The following is a 13,247-nucleotide window of genomic DNA, read 5'->3' on the forward strand; positions in this document are numbered from 1 at the left end:
ACCGAGCTGAGCTTTTTCTGTGTCATCTGCCCTACCTACTGGACAGACTTGAGGCTGGCGTGGGATCAGTCATTGTTGCCGTCTTGTGCCTCGGTTTCCCCCTCTGTAAAATGGGTAGCACCAGTGCCTCCCACCCACTTTACCTTCCGGCTGTGAGGGTGAATTACCTAGCTTCCGATCTGCTCTTTGAGCCTGTACGTTGCTACGTCCCCGCTGAGTTTTGTTGTGATCGGGAGTACAGCCGGTCCCCGACTTATGAACGAGTTACAGACCAAACTCTTGGTCGGAACTCGAAGTGTTCGGAAGTCAGACCCCGTTCATTGACATGCGACCGCGCTGTTCGTAAGCGCGGATCGCGTTCGTAGCTGGGGGACCGCCTTTCCGAACGCTTAATGGGAGGTTGGGTCGTCAGTACGAACGGCCGTAAATCGACCATTCATAACTCGGCGACCGGCTGTATAAAGCAAGGAAGACTTACTCAACAGGACTCCAGCGACAGGACGGGAGACGCAGGTGGGGGAAGAGGTAGATGCGATAGGAAGGGGCCAGTTTCAACGCCGACCCATCTCATCGTAGCATCGCACGCGCCCCCGTTTCAGATGGGGAAACTGAGGCACCGTGGGGCAGACTATGTCATATCTCTCTAGATCTCCCGACTGAACCACCTCTACAATGACACAAGCTATGGCTACGTGAGTGGGGGTTTGCCGACCCGCTTCTGGTAAGGGAGAGGATGTGATGTTTGTTTCCTTCCCGACAGGTGCTGGAAAATTAGGTGGCACAATTTCACCTTCCCTGCCTGTCTCATGGTCCCCCTCCTGGGCAGGGGAGGCAGGACTGGGGGGGTGTGTTTTCCTGGGGGAGCCACGAGGGAGGGTGGGAACTTTGCCGTTCCAGGATGAGGCTGGCCGGCGGCGATAGAAGGAAGCCAGTTTTGTGTCGATATGTCCGTATCTTCCGTCTGCATCGGCCCTTCGGCGCGTGTGTTTGTTGTTTTTTTCCCCCGCGGGGACGTTTGGTTTTCTGATGTCTGGTTCCGTTGGGCGACGCTTTTGTAGCCGCTGTACATACCCGCCGGGCGGTAGCGTGAACACCTGTAAATAAATAAACTCGACCTTTTTATCGGTTTGCCCCCAACAGCGTGACGGTGGCGTTCGTGGCGTCCTTTCTCGCCGTGGGCTGGGGAGGAGTGTGAAAGGAGCCATCCTGGAGCCAGGGAGAACGTAAGAACGGCCGTACCGGGTCAGACCAAAGGTCCTACTAGTCCGGTATCCTGTCTGCCCACAGTGGCCAATGCAGGTGCCCCAGAGAGGGTGGATTGAAGACAACGATCAAGCGATTTGTCTCCTGCCATCCCTCTCCAGCCTCTGACAAACAGAGGCCAAGGACACCATTTTATCCCCTGGCTAATAGCCTTTTATGGACCTAACCTCCATGAAATGATCTAGCTTCTCTTTAAACTCTGTTCTAGTCCTTCACAGCCTCCTCCGGCGAGGAGTTCCGCAGGTGTTGCGCTGTGTGAAGAAGAAACTTTCTTGTATTCGTTTTCAGCCTGCTCCCCATTCATTTCATTGGGTGGCCTCTAGTTCGTACATAATGGGAACAGGTCCATAACTTGTCTTTATTCACCCTCTCCACCCCACTCACGATTTTATAGGCCTCGATCACAGCCCCCCTCCGTCTCCTCTTTTCGAAGCTGGAAAATCCCCGTCTCTTTAGCCTCTCCTCGGAAGTTAAGCCGGGGCCAGCGCTCCCCGTGCGTAGCTAGACCCAGGACCCTTGCACTGGTGGGATGATAACGGTGTTGCCGTGAGGACGGTCTTTTGAAAACAAGGTCGAGGGCGGGGAACCTACGGCCCAGGGGTCGGATCCGGCCCCTGATTTGTCTGGATCCGGCCCTGGATGTTCAGGGATCTTACCCAGCATCAGGGGAATGGCGCGGTGACAGGCCAACAGCTAGAGGCATGCCCCAAAAAATAAAATCAAATTGGAACCTCCGTCTAATCTCTCAGCCCTTTCAGACTGGGCGCCAACTAGATCAAGCGGTTTTTCTCGAGCGAGAGATCGGGGAGTCGCTGGGGAGAGCGCGCCGAAAACATCCCCTCCGTGGGCAGCGGCCGTCAAAAAAGCAAATCTGAGGAGTGGAACAAGCCCAAGGACGTTTTTCTTCGCCCGGCGCACCGTTCACCGGTGGAACTCCTCGCCGGAGGAGGCGGTGAAGGCCAGAACTTGAACAGGGTTGAGAAAAGAGCTAGATGGGTTCATGGCGGTGAGGGCTGTGAGCCGGGATGGGGAGGGAGGGCGCCCCTCGCCTCCGTGTGTCTGGGAATGGGCGACGGGGGAGGGATCCCGGGAGGCGTTTTGCCACTGTCGGCAGACCAGACGCCGGGCTAGATGGGCCTTTGGTCTGGCTCGGTCTGGCCGCTCTGATGTTCTTATTAGCCCCTCCCTAGTCCTGGGGGTGGGGGAGCTCGGAGCCGGGCCCCACACCGGAGGGGCTGAGCGACAGGCTGGAGAATTGCCCCGTGATAGGGCAGACCCTGGCAGGACGGGGCCGGGGCGGGCAGGGGTGGCTCCCCCGCCCCTGCTCGCTGGCAGCAGTAGTAAGACCCCGGTTTGCACTACGGTGCCACGTCCACCCCTGCCCCTGGGAGACGTGGCCCAGCCCCACAGCAGCCCCCCCCCCCCAGGATCGGGGCCAGCCCCCCCTGCGGGTTCAGGGAGTTTGATCCTCCCAAGCGCATCCCCCTCCACCCCCTCCCACTTTTTCTTCTGGGCCACGTGAGGTGGGACGCTGCCCCCCCCCGCATGGAACGGGGGGGGGCATTGTGTGGCAAGCATCCGCTGCCGTGGCAACCGTCTCCGTGGCGAGACACAGACCCCCCCCCCCCCAGCGTGAGGGAGGAGGGAGGCGGATGCCGAGGGGGAGCCCCCGGGATACGGCAGCGCAGGGAGCCACTCCGCACCCCACACCGGGCAGGAAGGGTCCTCGTGGGTAGGGAGAGGCAGGTGAGCCCCCCGGGGGGGCCCCGACCCCCCTGCTCCTCCCTGCCCCCCAGGTCTGAGCCAGACGCCTGCCAGCCCCGACCCCCCTGCTCCTCCCTGCCCCCCAGGTCTGGGCCATCGGCCTGCCAGCCCTGAGCCCCCCTGCTCCTCCCTGCCCCCCAGGTCTGAGCCAGACACCTGCCAGCCCTGAGCCCCCCTGCTCCTCCCTGCCCCCCAGGTCTGGGCCATCAGCCTGCCAGCCCTGAGCCCCCCTGCCCCTCCCTGCCCCCCAGGTCTGGGCCATGGGCCTGCCAGCCCTGAGCCCCCTGCTCCTCCCTGCCCCCCAGGTCTGGGCCAGACACCTGCCAGCCCCGACCCCCCTGCTCCTCCCTGCCCCCCAGGTCTGGGCCATGGGCCTGCCAGCCCTGAGCCCCCCTGCTCCTCCCTGCCCCCCAGGTCTGGGCCATGGGCCTGCCAGCCCTGAGCCCCCTGCTCCTCCCTGCCCCCCAGGTCTGACTCACGGGCCAGCCAACCCTGAGCCCCCTGCCCCTCCCTGCCCCCCAGGTCTGGGCCATGGGCCTGCCAGCCCTGAGCCCCCCTGCTCCTCCCTGCCCCCCAGGTCTGGGCCATGGGCCTGCCAGCCCTGAGCCCCCTGCTCCTCCCTGCCCCCCAGGTCTGACTCACGGGCCAGCCAACCCTGAGCCCCCTGCCCCTCCCTGCCCCCCAGGTCTGGGCCATGGGCCTGCCAGCCCCGAGCCCCCTGCTCCTCCCTGCCCCCCAGGTCTGGGCCATCGGCCTGCCAGCCCCGAGCCCCCTGCTCCTCCCTGCCCCCCAGTCTGACTCACAGGCCAGCCAGACCTTAGCCCCCTGCCCTCTAAGTCTGGGCCATGGGCCTCTTGATCCCTGCCCCTCCCTGCCCCCCAGGCCTAACCCACAGAACAGCCACCTCTCCCTGCCCTGACCATGGGGGCAGCTGTCCCCCTCCCCTCCCTGCCCCCCTGCCCTCAGACCTGACCCCCGTGACGGCCAGCCTCCTCTCCCCCCGCCTCTCCCTGCCCCCTGGAGTCCCCAGCGCTGACCCCCGTCTCCCCCCCAGCAGGGCCATGGGGCCGCCGGCGGAGCTGCTGCAGGGCCGGGCGGGGGCGGAGGCCTGGCGCCAGGCGGCCCAGGGCACGGTGCGGGCGGCGCGGGCGCTGCGGGGGCGCTGCGGGCAGGAGGGGCTCCAGCAGTGGCGCCCGCCGGGCCAGGCCCCGGAGACGCCCCACGCCCGGCAGGCCCGGCTGCAGGGCTGGCGCTTCCGGCTGGACGTGACGGCGGCCGGCGAGCGGGTGGAGAAGCCGCCCGAGGGGCCGGGGGTCACCCTGTGGAAGAGCAAACTCAAGCCCCCGCCCTGGCCCCGCCGCCTGCCCCTGCCCGGCTTCCGGGAGGCCTGCGCCGGGCAGAGCAACGGGCTGATCGCCCGCTACGCCGCCGCCGTGCGCCTGGTGCTCAGCCGGCTGCGCCAGGCCCTGGCCGAGCTCAACGACCAGGCCAAGCGCCTGGGCCTGGCCCGCGAGCGGCTCGACGCCGCCCTGGCCAGGGTGCGCGCCGGCCTGCTCACCAACCGGCAGAGCGTCCTGGTGCGCGCGCACCGGCCCCCCGCCGAGCAGGTGAGAGCCCCGTGTGCCCCGTGTGCCTAGTGCCCCGTGTGCCTTGTGCCCCGTGTGCCCCGTGTGCCCCGTGTGCCTAGTGCCCCGTGTGCCTTGTGCCCCGTGTGCCCTGTGTGCCTAGTGCCCTGTGTGCCTTGTGCCCCGTGTGCCCTGTGCCCCGTGTGCCTTGTGCCCCGTGTGCCTAGTGCCCCGTGTGCCTTGTGCCCCGTGTGCCCTGTGTGCCCCGTGTGCCCCGTGCGCCTTGTGCCCCGTGCTCCTTGTGCCCCGTGTGCCTTGTGCCCCGTGTGCCCTGTGCCCCGTGTGCCTAGTGCCCCGTGTGCCTTGTGCCCCGTGTGCCCTGTGTGCCCCGTGTGCCCCGTGTGCCTTGTGCCCCGTGTGCCTTGTGCCCCGTGTGCCCCGTGTGCCCCGTGTGCCCCGTGTGCCTTGTGCCCCGTGTGCCCCGTGTGCCTTGCGCCCCGTGTGCCCCGTGTGCCCCGTGTGCCTTGTGCCCCATGTGCCCCGTGTGCCCCGTGTGCCTAGTGCCCCGTGTGCCCCGTGTGCCTTGTGCCCCGTGTGCCTTGTGCCCCATGTGCCCCGTGTGCCTTGTGCCCCGTGTGCCCCGTGTGCCTTGTGCCCCGTGTGCCCCGTGTGCCCCGTGTGCCCGTGTGCCCCGTGTGCCTTGTGCCCCGTGTGCCCGTGTGCCCCGTGCGCCTTGTGCCCCGTGTGCCTTGTGCCCCGTGTGCCTTGTGCCCCATGTGCCCCGTGTGCCTTGTGCCCCGTGTGCCCCGTGTGCCCCGTGTGCCTTGTGCCCCGTGTGCCCCGTGTGCCCGTGTGCCCCGTGTGCCTTGTGCCCCGTGTGCCCGTGTGCCCCGTGCGCCTTGTGCCCCGTGTGCCCCGTGTGCCTTGTGCCCCGTGTGCCCCGTGTGCCCCGTGTGCCCATGTGCCCCGTGTGCCTTGTGCCCCGTGTGCCCGTGTGCCCCGTGCGCCTTGTGCCCCGTGTGCCCCGTGTGCCCCCTGTGCCGTGTGCCCCGTGTGCCTTGTGCCCCGTGTGCCCCGTGTGCCTTGTGCCCCGTGTGCCTTGTGCCCCGTGTGCCCCGTGTGCCCCGTGTGCCCCATGGCCCCGTGTGCCCCGTGTCTCTAGAGCCCTGTGCTCCTTGTGTGTCCCTTGTGCCCCGTGTCCCTAGTGCCCTGTGCTCCTTGTGTGTCCCTTGTGCCCCGTGTCCCTAGTGCCCCGTGCTCCTTGTGTGTCCCTTGTGCCCCGTGTCCCTAGTGCCCCGTGTCCCTAGTGCCCCGTGCTCCTTGTGTGTCCCTTGTGCCCCTCGTGTCCCTAGTGCCCCGTGTCCCTAGTGCCCCGTGCTCCTTGTGTGTCCCTTGTGCCCCTCGTGTCCCTAGTGCCCCGTGCTCCTTGTGTGTCCCTTGTGCCCCTCGTGTCCCTTGTGCCCCTCGTGTCCCTAGTGCCCCGTGCTCCTTGTGTGTCCCTTGTGCCCCTCGTGTCCCTAGTGCCCCGTGTCCCTAGTGCCCCGTGCTCCTTGTGTGTCCCTTGTGCCCCTCGTGTCCCTAGTGCCCCGTGCTCCTTGTGTGTCCCTTGTGCCCCTCGTGTCCCTAGTGCCCTGTGCTCCTTGTACCCCGTGCTCCTTGTGGGTCCCTTGTGCCCCTCGTGTCCCTAGTGCCCTGTGCTCCTTGTACCCCGTGCTCCTTGTGTGTCCCTTGTGCCCCTCGTGTCCCTAGTGCCCTGTGCTCCTTGTACCCCGTGCTCCCTGTGTCCCTGGTGGCCCTTACGCTCCTTGTGTCCCTTGTGCCCGATGTCCCTTGTACCCAGTGCCCCTTGTGTGACCCTGGTGCCCCTTGTGTCCCTGGTGCCCCGTGCCCCTAGTGCCCTGTTCTCCTTGTGTCCCTAGTGCCCGATGTCCCTTGTACCCGGTGCCCCTTGTGTCTCGTGTCTCTTGTGTCTCTTGTGCCTTGTTTCCTTTGCCCCCGGTGCTCCTTATGCCCCACGCCCCTAGTGTCCCTTTTGCCCCACCCCCAGCACGTGCCCCACCGCTGCCAAGGGAGCAGGCGGCCCCCTGTCCCTCCCGCCCCCCATGCCCACTGCTGCCGGCCGGCGCTCGGCCCCTGCCCAGCCGTCACTTGCCCCGCCCGCCCCCGGCGCAGGTCCCGGACCAGGTGGACGCGCTGCTGCGCTGGGAGCACAAGGAGCTGCAGCGGCTGAAGGCGAAGCTGGAAGGGGACATGGACATGTCCGAGGGGCACCTCAAGGTCAGGATGGGCGGGAGGAGGGGGGGGCACGGCCCTAGACAGCCAGGGTGTGGGAGAGGCCCTGAGCCATGTTCCCGCGCCGGGCGGGTGTGGGAGAGGCCCTGAGCCGTGTTCCCGCACCGGGCGGGTGTGAGAGAGGCCCTGAGCCGTGTTCCCGCGCCGGGCAGGTGTGGGAGAGGCCCTGAGCCGTGTTCCCGCACCGGGCGGGTGTGGGAGGGGCCCTGAGCCGTGTTCCCGCCCCGGGCGGGTGTGGGAGAGACCCTGAGCCGTGTTCCCGCCCCGGGCGGGTGTGGGAGAGACCCTGAGCCGTGTTCCCGCGCCGGGCGGGTGTGGGAGAGGCCCTGAGCCGTGTTCCCGCGCCGGGCGGGTGTGGAAGAGGCCCTGAGCCGTGTTCCCGCGCCGGGCGGGTGTGGGAGAGGCCCTGAGCCGTGTTCCCGCGCCGGGCGGGTGTGGGAGAGACCCTGAGCCGTGTTCCCGCCCCGGGCGGGTGTGGGAGAGACCCTGAGCCGTGTTCCCGCCCCGGGCGGGTGTGGGAGAGACCCTGAGCCGTGTTCCCGCGCCGGGCGGGTGCGGGAGGGGCCCTGAGCCGTGTTCCCGCGCCGGGCGGCTGTGGGAGGGGCCCTGAGCCGTGTTCCCGCGCCGGGCGGGTGTGGGAGAGGCCCTGAGCCGTGTTCCCGCGCCGGGCGGGTGTGGGAGAGGCCCTGAGCCGTGTTCCCGCGCCGGGCGGGTGTGGGAGAGGCCCTGAGCCGTGTTCCCGCGCCAGGAGCTGAACGGGTGCCGGCGTAACATCGAGGAATTGTGCCAGGAGCGGGGTCAGGCGCTCGAGCTGCTGGGGCAGCCTCTGCGCATGGTGCTACTGCAGGCTGGGCGCGACTCCTGGCTCAGCCTGAGCCGGCCCTCGTCCCCCTTCGTGGTGAGGAACCCGACCCCGGAGCCCAACCCCATCGGGCCCTACACACCAGGTACGGACCGGCCTGCCCCACCCGAGGGACCCCCACCCCGGAGCCCAGCCCCGTCAGGCCCTACACACCAGGTACGGACCGGCCTGCCCCACCCGAGGGAACCCCACCCCGGAGCCTAACCCCGTCGGGCCCTACACACCAGGTACGGACCGGCCTGCCCCACCCGAGGGACCCCCACCCCGGAGCCCAGCCCCGTCAGGCCTGGCTCATCTCCCACAGGGATCCCTGCCAACATGTACCCCAAGGACCCCCAGACAGCCCCCCAAAAGCCTGCTCAGGCCCCCTGCCAATCCCTGCCTTCCACCCCCACGGCGCACCCCCAACCCACCCCCCACAGCACCCCATGAGCACCTCGCCCCCCCGGCGCATGGGTGGGGGTGGGGTTCGCCGGCAGGGGGCCGGCTCTGACCCCCTGCGCCCCCAGAGTGCGCGGCGGCCATCGAGGAGGGGCGGCGCCTGACCCTGCGCTCCAAGGAGGTGCTGGCCCGGCTCCAGGCCGCCACGGCTCAGGCCACGGCCACGCGCCACGAGGCCCAGGCCGCCGTCGACAGCAGCCTGAGCCGCAAGATGGACGAGACCCAGGGGCTCAAGGTATGGGGGGGTCCCGGCCCCCTGCCGCCCGGGGACCCCTCCCCTGCCCCCCTGGGAACCCCTGCCCCCTGAGCATCCCTGCACCTGCCCCCCAGGGACCCCTGCCCCCCGGGAACCCCTGCCCCTGCCCCCCAGGGACCCCTGCACCTGCCCCCCGGGGAACTCCACCCCTGCCCCCCAGGGACCTCTGCACCTGCCCCCCGGGGACCCCACCCCTGCCCCCTAGGAACCCCTGCCCCCTGAGCATTCCTGCCCCTGCCCCCCAGGGACCCCTGCCCCCCGGGGACCTCTGCCCCTGCCCCCCAGGAACCCCTGCCCCCTGAGCATCCCTGCCCCTGCCCCCAGAGACCCCTGCACCTGCCCCCCAGGAACCCCTGCCCCCTGAGCATCCCTGCCCCTGCCCCCCAGAGACCCCTGCACCTGCCCCCTGAGCATCCCTGCCCCTGCCCCCAGAGACCCCTGCACCTGCCCCCTGAGCATCCCTGCACCTGCCCCCCAGGGACCCCTGCACCTGCCCCCCGGGGAACTCCACCCCTGCCCCCCAGGAACCCCTGCACCTGCCCCTCTAGGGACCCCTGCCCCCGTCACTCCTGCCCCGGCCCCCTATGGATATATGTTTCCTCCCCCTCCACGCTGTGCCTCACGGCCCCCACCTCTGCCCCCACATGCTGCCCCCACCTCTTCCCCTGAATGCAGCCGCCCAGGGACGCCGCTTCTGCCCCCTGCATGCTGCCCCCCCCCACATGCTGCCCCCCCAGGCACTCCGCCAGTCCTGCCCCCCATCCCTCCTGCATGCTGCCCCCATGGCCTCCCACCCCCCAAATTGATCCCCACGGTGCCATCCCCCCTGCGAAATCACCCCCCCCACACACACACTTCACCCCACCCCTCCAATGGACCCTCCTGACGGCCCCACAGATGGGGACACCCCCTGTCCCACTCAGCCCCCCCTTCTCCGTGCTTTTCTCCGCTGTCTCCCCAGGACCCCCCTGCATGTCCCCCCCGTGGATCCCCAACTTCGGAGCATTTCCGGGGGGGGCAAGTTTGCTGCAGGGGACAGACCCCCCCCCCCCGCAGGGGTCCTGTTCATCCTTTTGGGGGAGGGCTCCCAGACCCCCTCTGAATCAGCCCCCCCCTCCCCGCCCCCCGCCCCCGCGCCAGCCCCACATGGCTCTGGGAGAGGAGCCGGCTGCTTCCACGGGCCCCGTACCCGGGGAGGGGAGGGGAGGGAGGAGAGGAGTTTGGAGCTGGGGGGGGAACCACCAGGGGAGGGAGCCCCCCCCCCTCACCCCGTGCTCCCTCCCCGGCCAGGAGCGGCTCTACATGACGCTGGGGGGGATGCGCAGCACCCTGCACCGCTGCCAGCGCTTCCTCGGGGAGATGGACGTGACCCAGGGCATGACCATGGTGAGCGGGGGCAGGAGGGGGATGGGCGGGGGCAGGGGAGAGGGGCTGGGGGCAGGAGGGGGATGGGCGGGGGCAGGGGAGAGGGGCTGGGGGGCAGGAGGGGGATGGGCGGGGCAGGGGACAGGGGCTGGGGGCAGGAGGGGGATGGGCTGGGGCAGGGGAGAGGGGCTGGGGGCAGGAGGGGGATGGGCGGGGGCAGGGGAGAGGGGCTGGGAGTAGGAGGGGATGGGCGGGGCAGGGGACAGGGGCTGGGGGCAGGAGGGGGATGGGCTGGGGCAGGGGAGAGGGGCTGGGGGCAGGAAGGGGATGGGCGGGGCAGGGGACAGGGGCTGGGGGCAGGAGGGGGATGGGCTGGGGCAGGGGAGAGGGGCTGGGGGCAGGAAGGGGATGGGCGGGGGCAGGGGAGAGGGGCTGGGGGCAGGAAGGGGATGGGCGGGGGCAGGGGAGAGGGGCTGGGGGCAGGAGGGGGAAGGGTGGGGGCAGGGGAGAGGGGCTGGGGCAGGGGAGACCGGCTCGGGGTGGGGGGTGACCCCTCATGGGGGGGTGACTCCCGGGGGGAGGCCGCCCTGCTCTGACCCCTGCTCCGTTGTCGCAGGGCCCCGAGTCCAGCACGTACCTGGAGGCGCGGGAGAAGCTGACCCGGCCCATGGTGCGGGTGTACCAGCGCCACGTGGGCACCCAGCTGCCTGAACCCCAGATCCTCACCCAGGTAAGTGCCGGGCCCCCCCCCACCAGCACGGCCGTGGGGAGCAGCGGTGTTACCCTTCCGGGGGCCCCTCGCCTGGGGGGGATGGCGGCAGAGCGCAGTGCTACCCAGCTTTAGGGGGTAGGGCTGGTGCTGGAGAAGGGTAGCTTGCACAGCCGAGGTGGCGGTATTGCTGGATGGGGGTACAATGCCTGGCTGTACGAGGTGACGGTGTTGTCGGATGGGGGTATGTTGCTTGGCTGTGGGGAGTGACGGTGTTGTTGCACGGTGGTACGATGCCTGCCTGTAGGGAATGATGGTGTTGCTGGATGAGGGTGCGATGGCTGGCTGTAGGAGGTGACAGTGTTGCTGGAGGGTACTTGGCTTGGCTGGAGAGGGTGATGGTGTTGTCAGATGGGGGTACATTGCCTGGCTAGAGGGGGTGATGATGTCGGATGGGAGGTACATTGCTCGGGTGTAGTCGGTGCTGGTGTTGCTGGACGGTGTTACATTGCCTGGCTGTAGGGGGTGACGGTGTTGATGCACAGTGGTACGACGCCTGACTGTAGGGGACGATGTTGTTCCTGGATAAGGGTACGATGCCTGGCTGTAAGAGGTGACAGTGTTGCTGGAGGGTACTTTGCTTGGCTGAAGAGGGTGATGGTGTTGTTCGGTGGGGGAGTGTATTGCTCAGCTGAATGGGGTGATGGTGTTGTCAGATGGGAGGTACATTGTTCGGTTGTAGTTGTCAATGGTATTGCTGGATGGTGGTTCATTGCCTGGCTGTAGGGGGTGACAGTGTTGCTGGATGGGGGGATACGTTGCTCGGTTGTAGTTGGTGATGGTGTTGCTGGATGGTGGTACATTGCCTGGCTGTAGGGAGTGACAGTGTTGCTGGATGGGGGGATACGTGCTCGGTTGTAGTTGGTGATGGTGTTACTGGATGGTGGTACATTGCCTGGCTGTAGGGGGTGACAGTGTTGCTGGATGGGGGGATACGTTGCTCGGTTGTAGTTGGTGATGGTGTTGCTGGATGGTGGTACATTGCCTGGCTGTAGGGGGTGACAGTGTTGCTGGATGGGGGGATACGTTGCTCGGTTGTAGTTGGTGATGGTGTTGCTGGATGGTGGTACATTGCCTGGCTGTAGGGGGTGACAGTGTTGCTGGATGGGGGGATACGTTGCTCGGTTGTAGTTGGTGATGGTGTTGCTGGATGGTGGTACATTGCCTGTCTGTAGGGGGTGACAGTGTTGCTGGATGGGGGGATACGTTGCTCGGTTGTAGTTGGTGATGGTGTTGCTGGATGGTGGTACATTGCCTGGCTGTAGGGGGTGACAGTGTTGCTGGATGGGGGGATACGTTGCTCGGTTGTAGTTGGTGATGGTGTTGCTGGATGGCGGTACATTGCCTGGCTGTAGGGGGTGACAGTGTTGCTGGATGGGGGGATACGTTGCTCGGTTGTAGTTGGTGATGGTGTTGCTGGATGGCGGTACATTGCCTGTCTGTAGGGGGTGACAGTGTTGCTGGATGGGGGGATACGTTGCTCGGTTGTAGTTGGTGATGGTGTTGCTGGATGGCGGTACATTGCCTGGCTGTAGGGGGTGACGGTGTGGCTGGATAAAGGGCACTTTGCCCAGCCATAGGGAGGTGCCAGGGCTGCTGGAGGAGGGGTGATTCCCCCCAGCTGAAAGGAGGGACGGGTAGCAAGGCAGGGGGGGAGGTGACGGTGTTCTCTGTCCGCCTGTGCCCCCCCTCCAGGGCAGCGTGCTCCTGGAGCGCTCCATGCAGAAGGCGGCGGCCAACGTGCGGCAGATGCAAGCCACCCAGCAGCACCTGCGCTCCTGCATCCGTGACAAACAGACGGGCTACGAGGCGGATGGCAGCGTGCAGCGCCTGCGCCGTCGCCGCATGCACCCGCGCAGCAGCCTGGACGAGGCCCGCCAGCTGGTCTGCTCCTAGCGGGCCACGCTGGCAACCCCCTTCCCCGCCCCCGGCCCCTCCGCTAGATCTCTGGACAAAGGAAGACGAGTAGTTCTAAGGAAAGCAAAAGAGTTTATACGCCCGGCGGTGAATTAAAAACCAGGCCGGCCGACGTTAAAGGCCTCACCGAAAATCGGCTCCGGCGCGTGCCGTCAACTCACAGGGCCACGACCCAACGGGATTATGGATTCACTTCACACACAGTTGATTAGGGAGAGTTGCTTTTATCCATCGTCACCACGTCACTAGGACAGGGTTAATGCATGGTTCCTGCAAAGTGACACATCAATAAGCATAGGCAGAGCAGTGCATAAGAGAGCAACAGGCACTTAGGCTATGTCTAGACTGCAGGCTTCTTTCGAAAGAGGCTCTTTCGAAAGCATCTTTCGAAAGAGCCTCTTTCGAAAGATCGCGTCTAGACTGCAGGCGGATCTTTCGAAAGAGAAATCCGCTTTTTCGAAAGAGAGCACCCAGCGAGTCTGGATGCTCTCTTTCGAAGACGGCCTCTTTACATTGAAGAACGCCTTCTTTCGAAAGAGGAACTTTCGAAAGAAGGCGTTCTTCCTCGTAAATTGAGGTTTACCGCCATCGAAAGAAAAGCCGCGTTCTTTCGAAATAATTTCGAAAGAACGCGGCTTGAGTCTGGACGCAGGGGAAGTTTTTTCGGGAAAAGGCTACTTTTCCCGAAAAAACCCCTGAGTCTGGACACGGCCCTAGGGTATGTCTACACAGCAAAGTTCTTTCGAAATTACT

General features: G+C 66.7%; 1 protein-coding gene across 2 annotated transcripts; it reads left to right on the forward strand.

Annotated features, from left to right (window-relative positions):
- The first annotated feature begins 2,860 nt into the window (after window positions 1-2,860).
- Window positions 2,861-12,764, forward strand: TEKTL1 (tektin like 1). 2 transcript variants are annotated; one of them, XM_089771369.1, is made up of 8 exons: window positions 2,861-3,009; window positions 4,085-4,634; window positions 6,765-6,869; window positions 7,633-7,831; window positions 8,256-8,422; window positions 9,734-9,829; window positions 10,425-10,538; window positions 12,273-12,764. In XM_089771369.1, the coding sequence occupies exons 2-8, from the start codon at window positions 4,089-4,091 to the stop codon at window positions 12,471-12,473; spliced, it is 1,428 nt and encodes a 475-aa protein (XP_089627495.1). In that variant the 5' UTR covers window positions 2,861-3,009; window positions 4,085-4,088; the 3' UTR covers window positions 12,474-12,764. The 2 variants fall into 2 exon arrangements, with proteins under 2 accessions (XP_089627495.1, XP_089627494.1); XM_089771368.1 differs by having other exon boundaries at window positions 2,863-3,009; window positions 4,082-4,634.
- Window positions 12,765-13,247: the final 483 nt, after the last annotated feature.

Source organism: Pelodiscus sinensis, chromosome 19, assembly GCF_052426305.1.
Source record: "Pelodiscus sinensis isolate ZL-2025 chromosome 19, ASM5242630v1, whole genome shotgun sequence".
Taxonomy (NCBI): domain Eukaryota; kingdom Metazoa; phylum Chordata; order Testudines; family Trionychidae; genus Pelodiscus; species Pelodiscus sinensis.

What these genes read in the sequence shown, in the direction of transcription:
- TEKTL1 (XM_089771369.1), top strand. Translation starts at nt 4,089, where the DNA reads ATGGGGCCGCCGGCGGAGCTGCTGCAGGGCCGGGCGGGGGCGGAGGCC. An exon ending in CATCGGGCCCTACACACCAG is followed by an intron (nt 7,832 to 8,255) that starts GTACGGACCGGC and finishes CTGCGCCCCCAG; the next exon opens with AGTGCGCGGCGGCCATCGAG. An exon ending in TGACCCAGGGCATGACCATG is followed by an intron (nt 9,830 to 10,424) that starts GTGAGCGGGGGC and finishes CCGTTGTCGCAG; the next exon opens with GGCCCCGAGTCCAGCACGTA.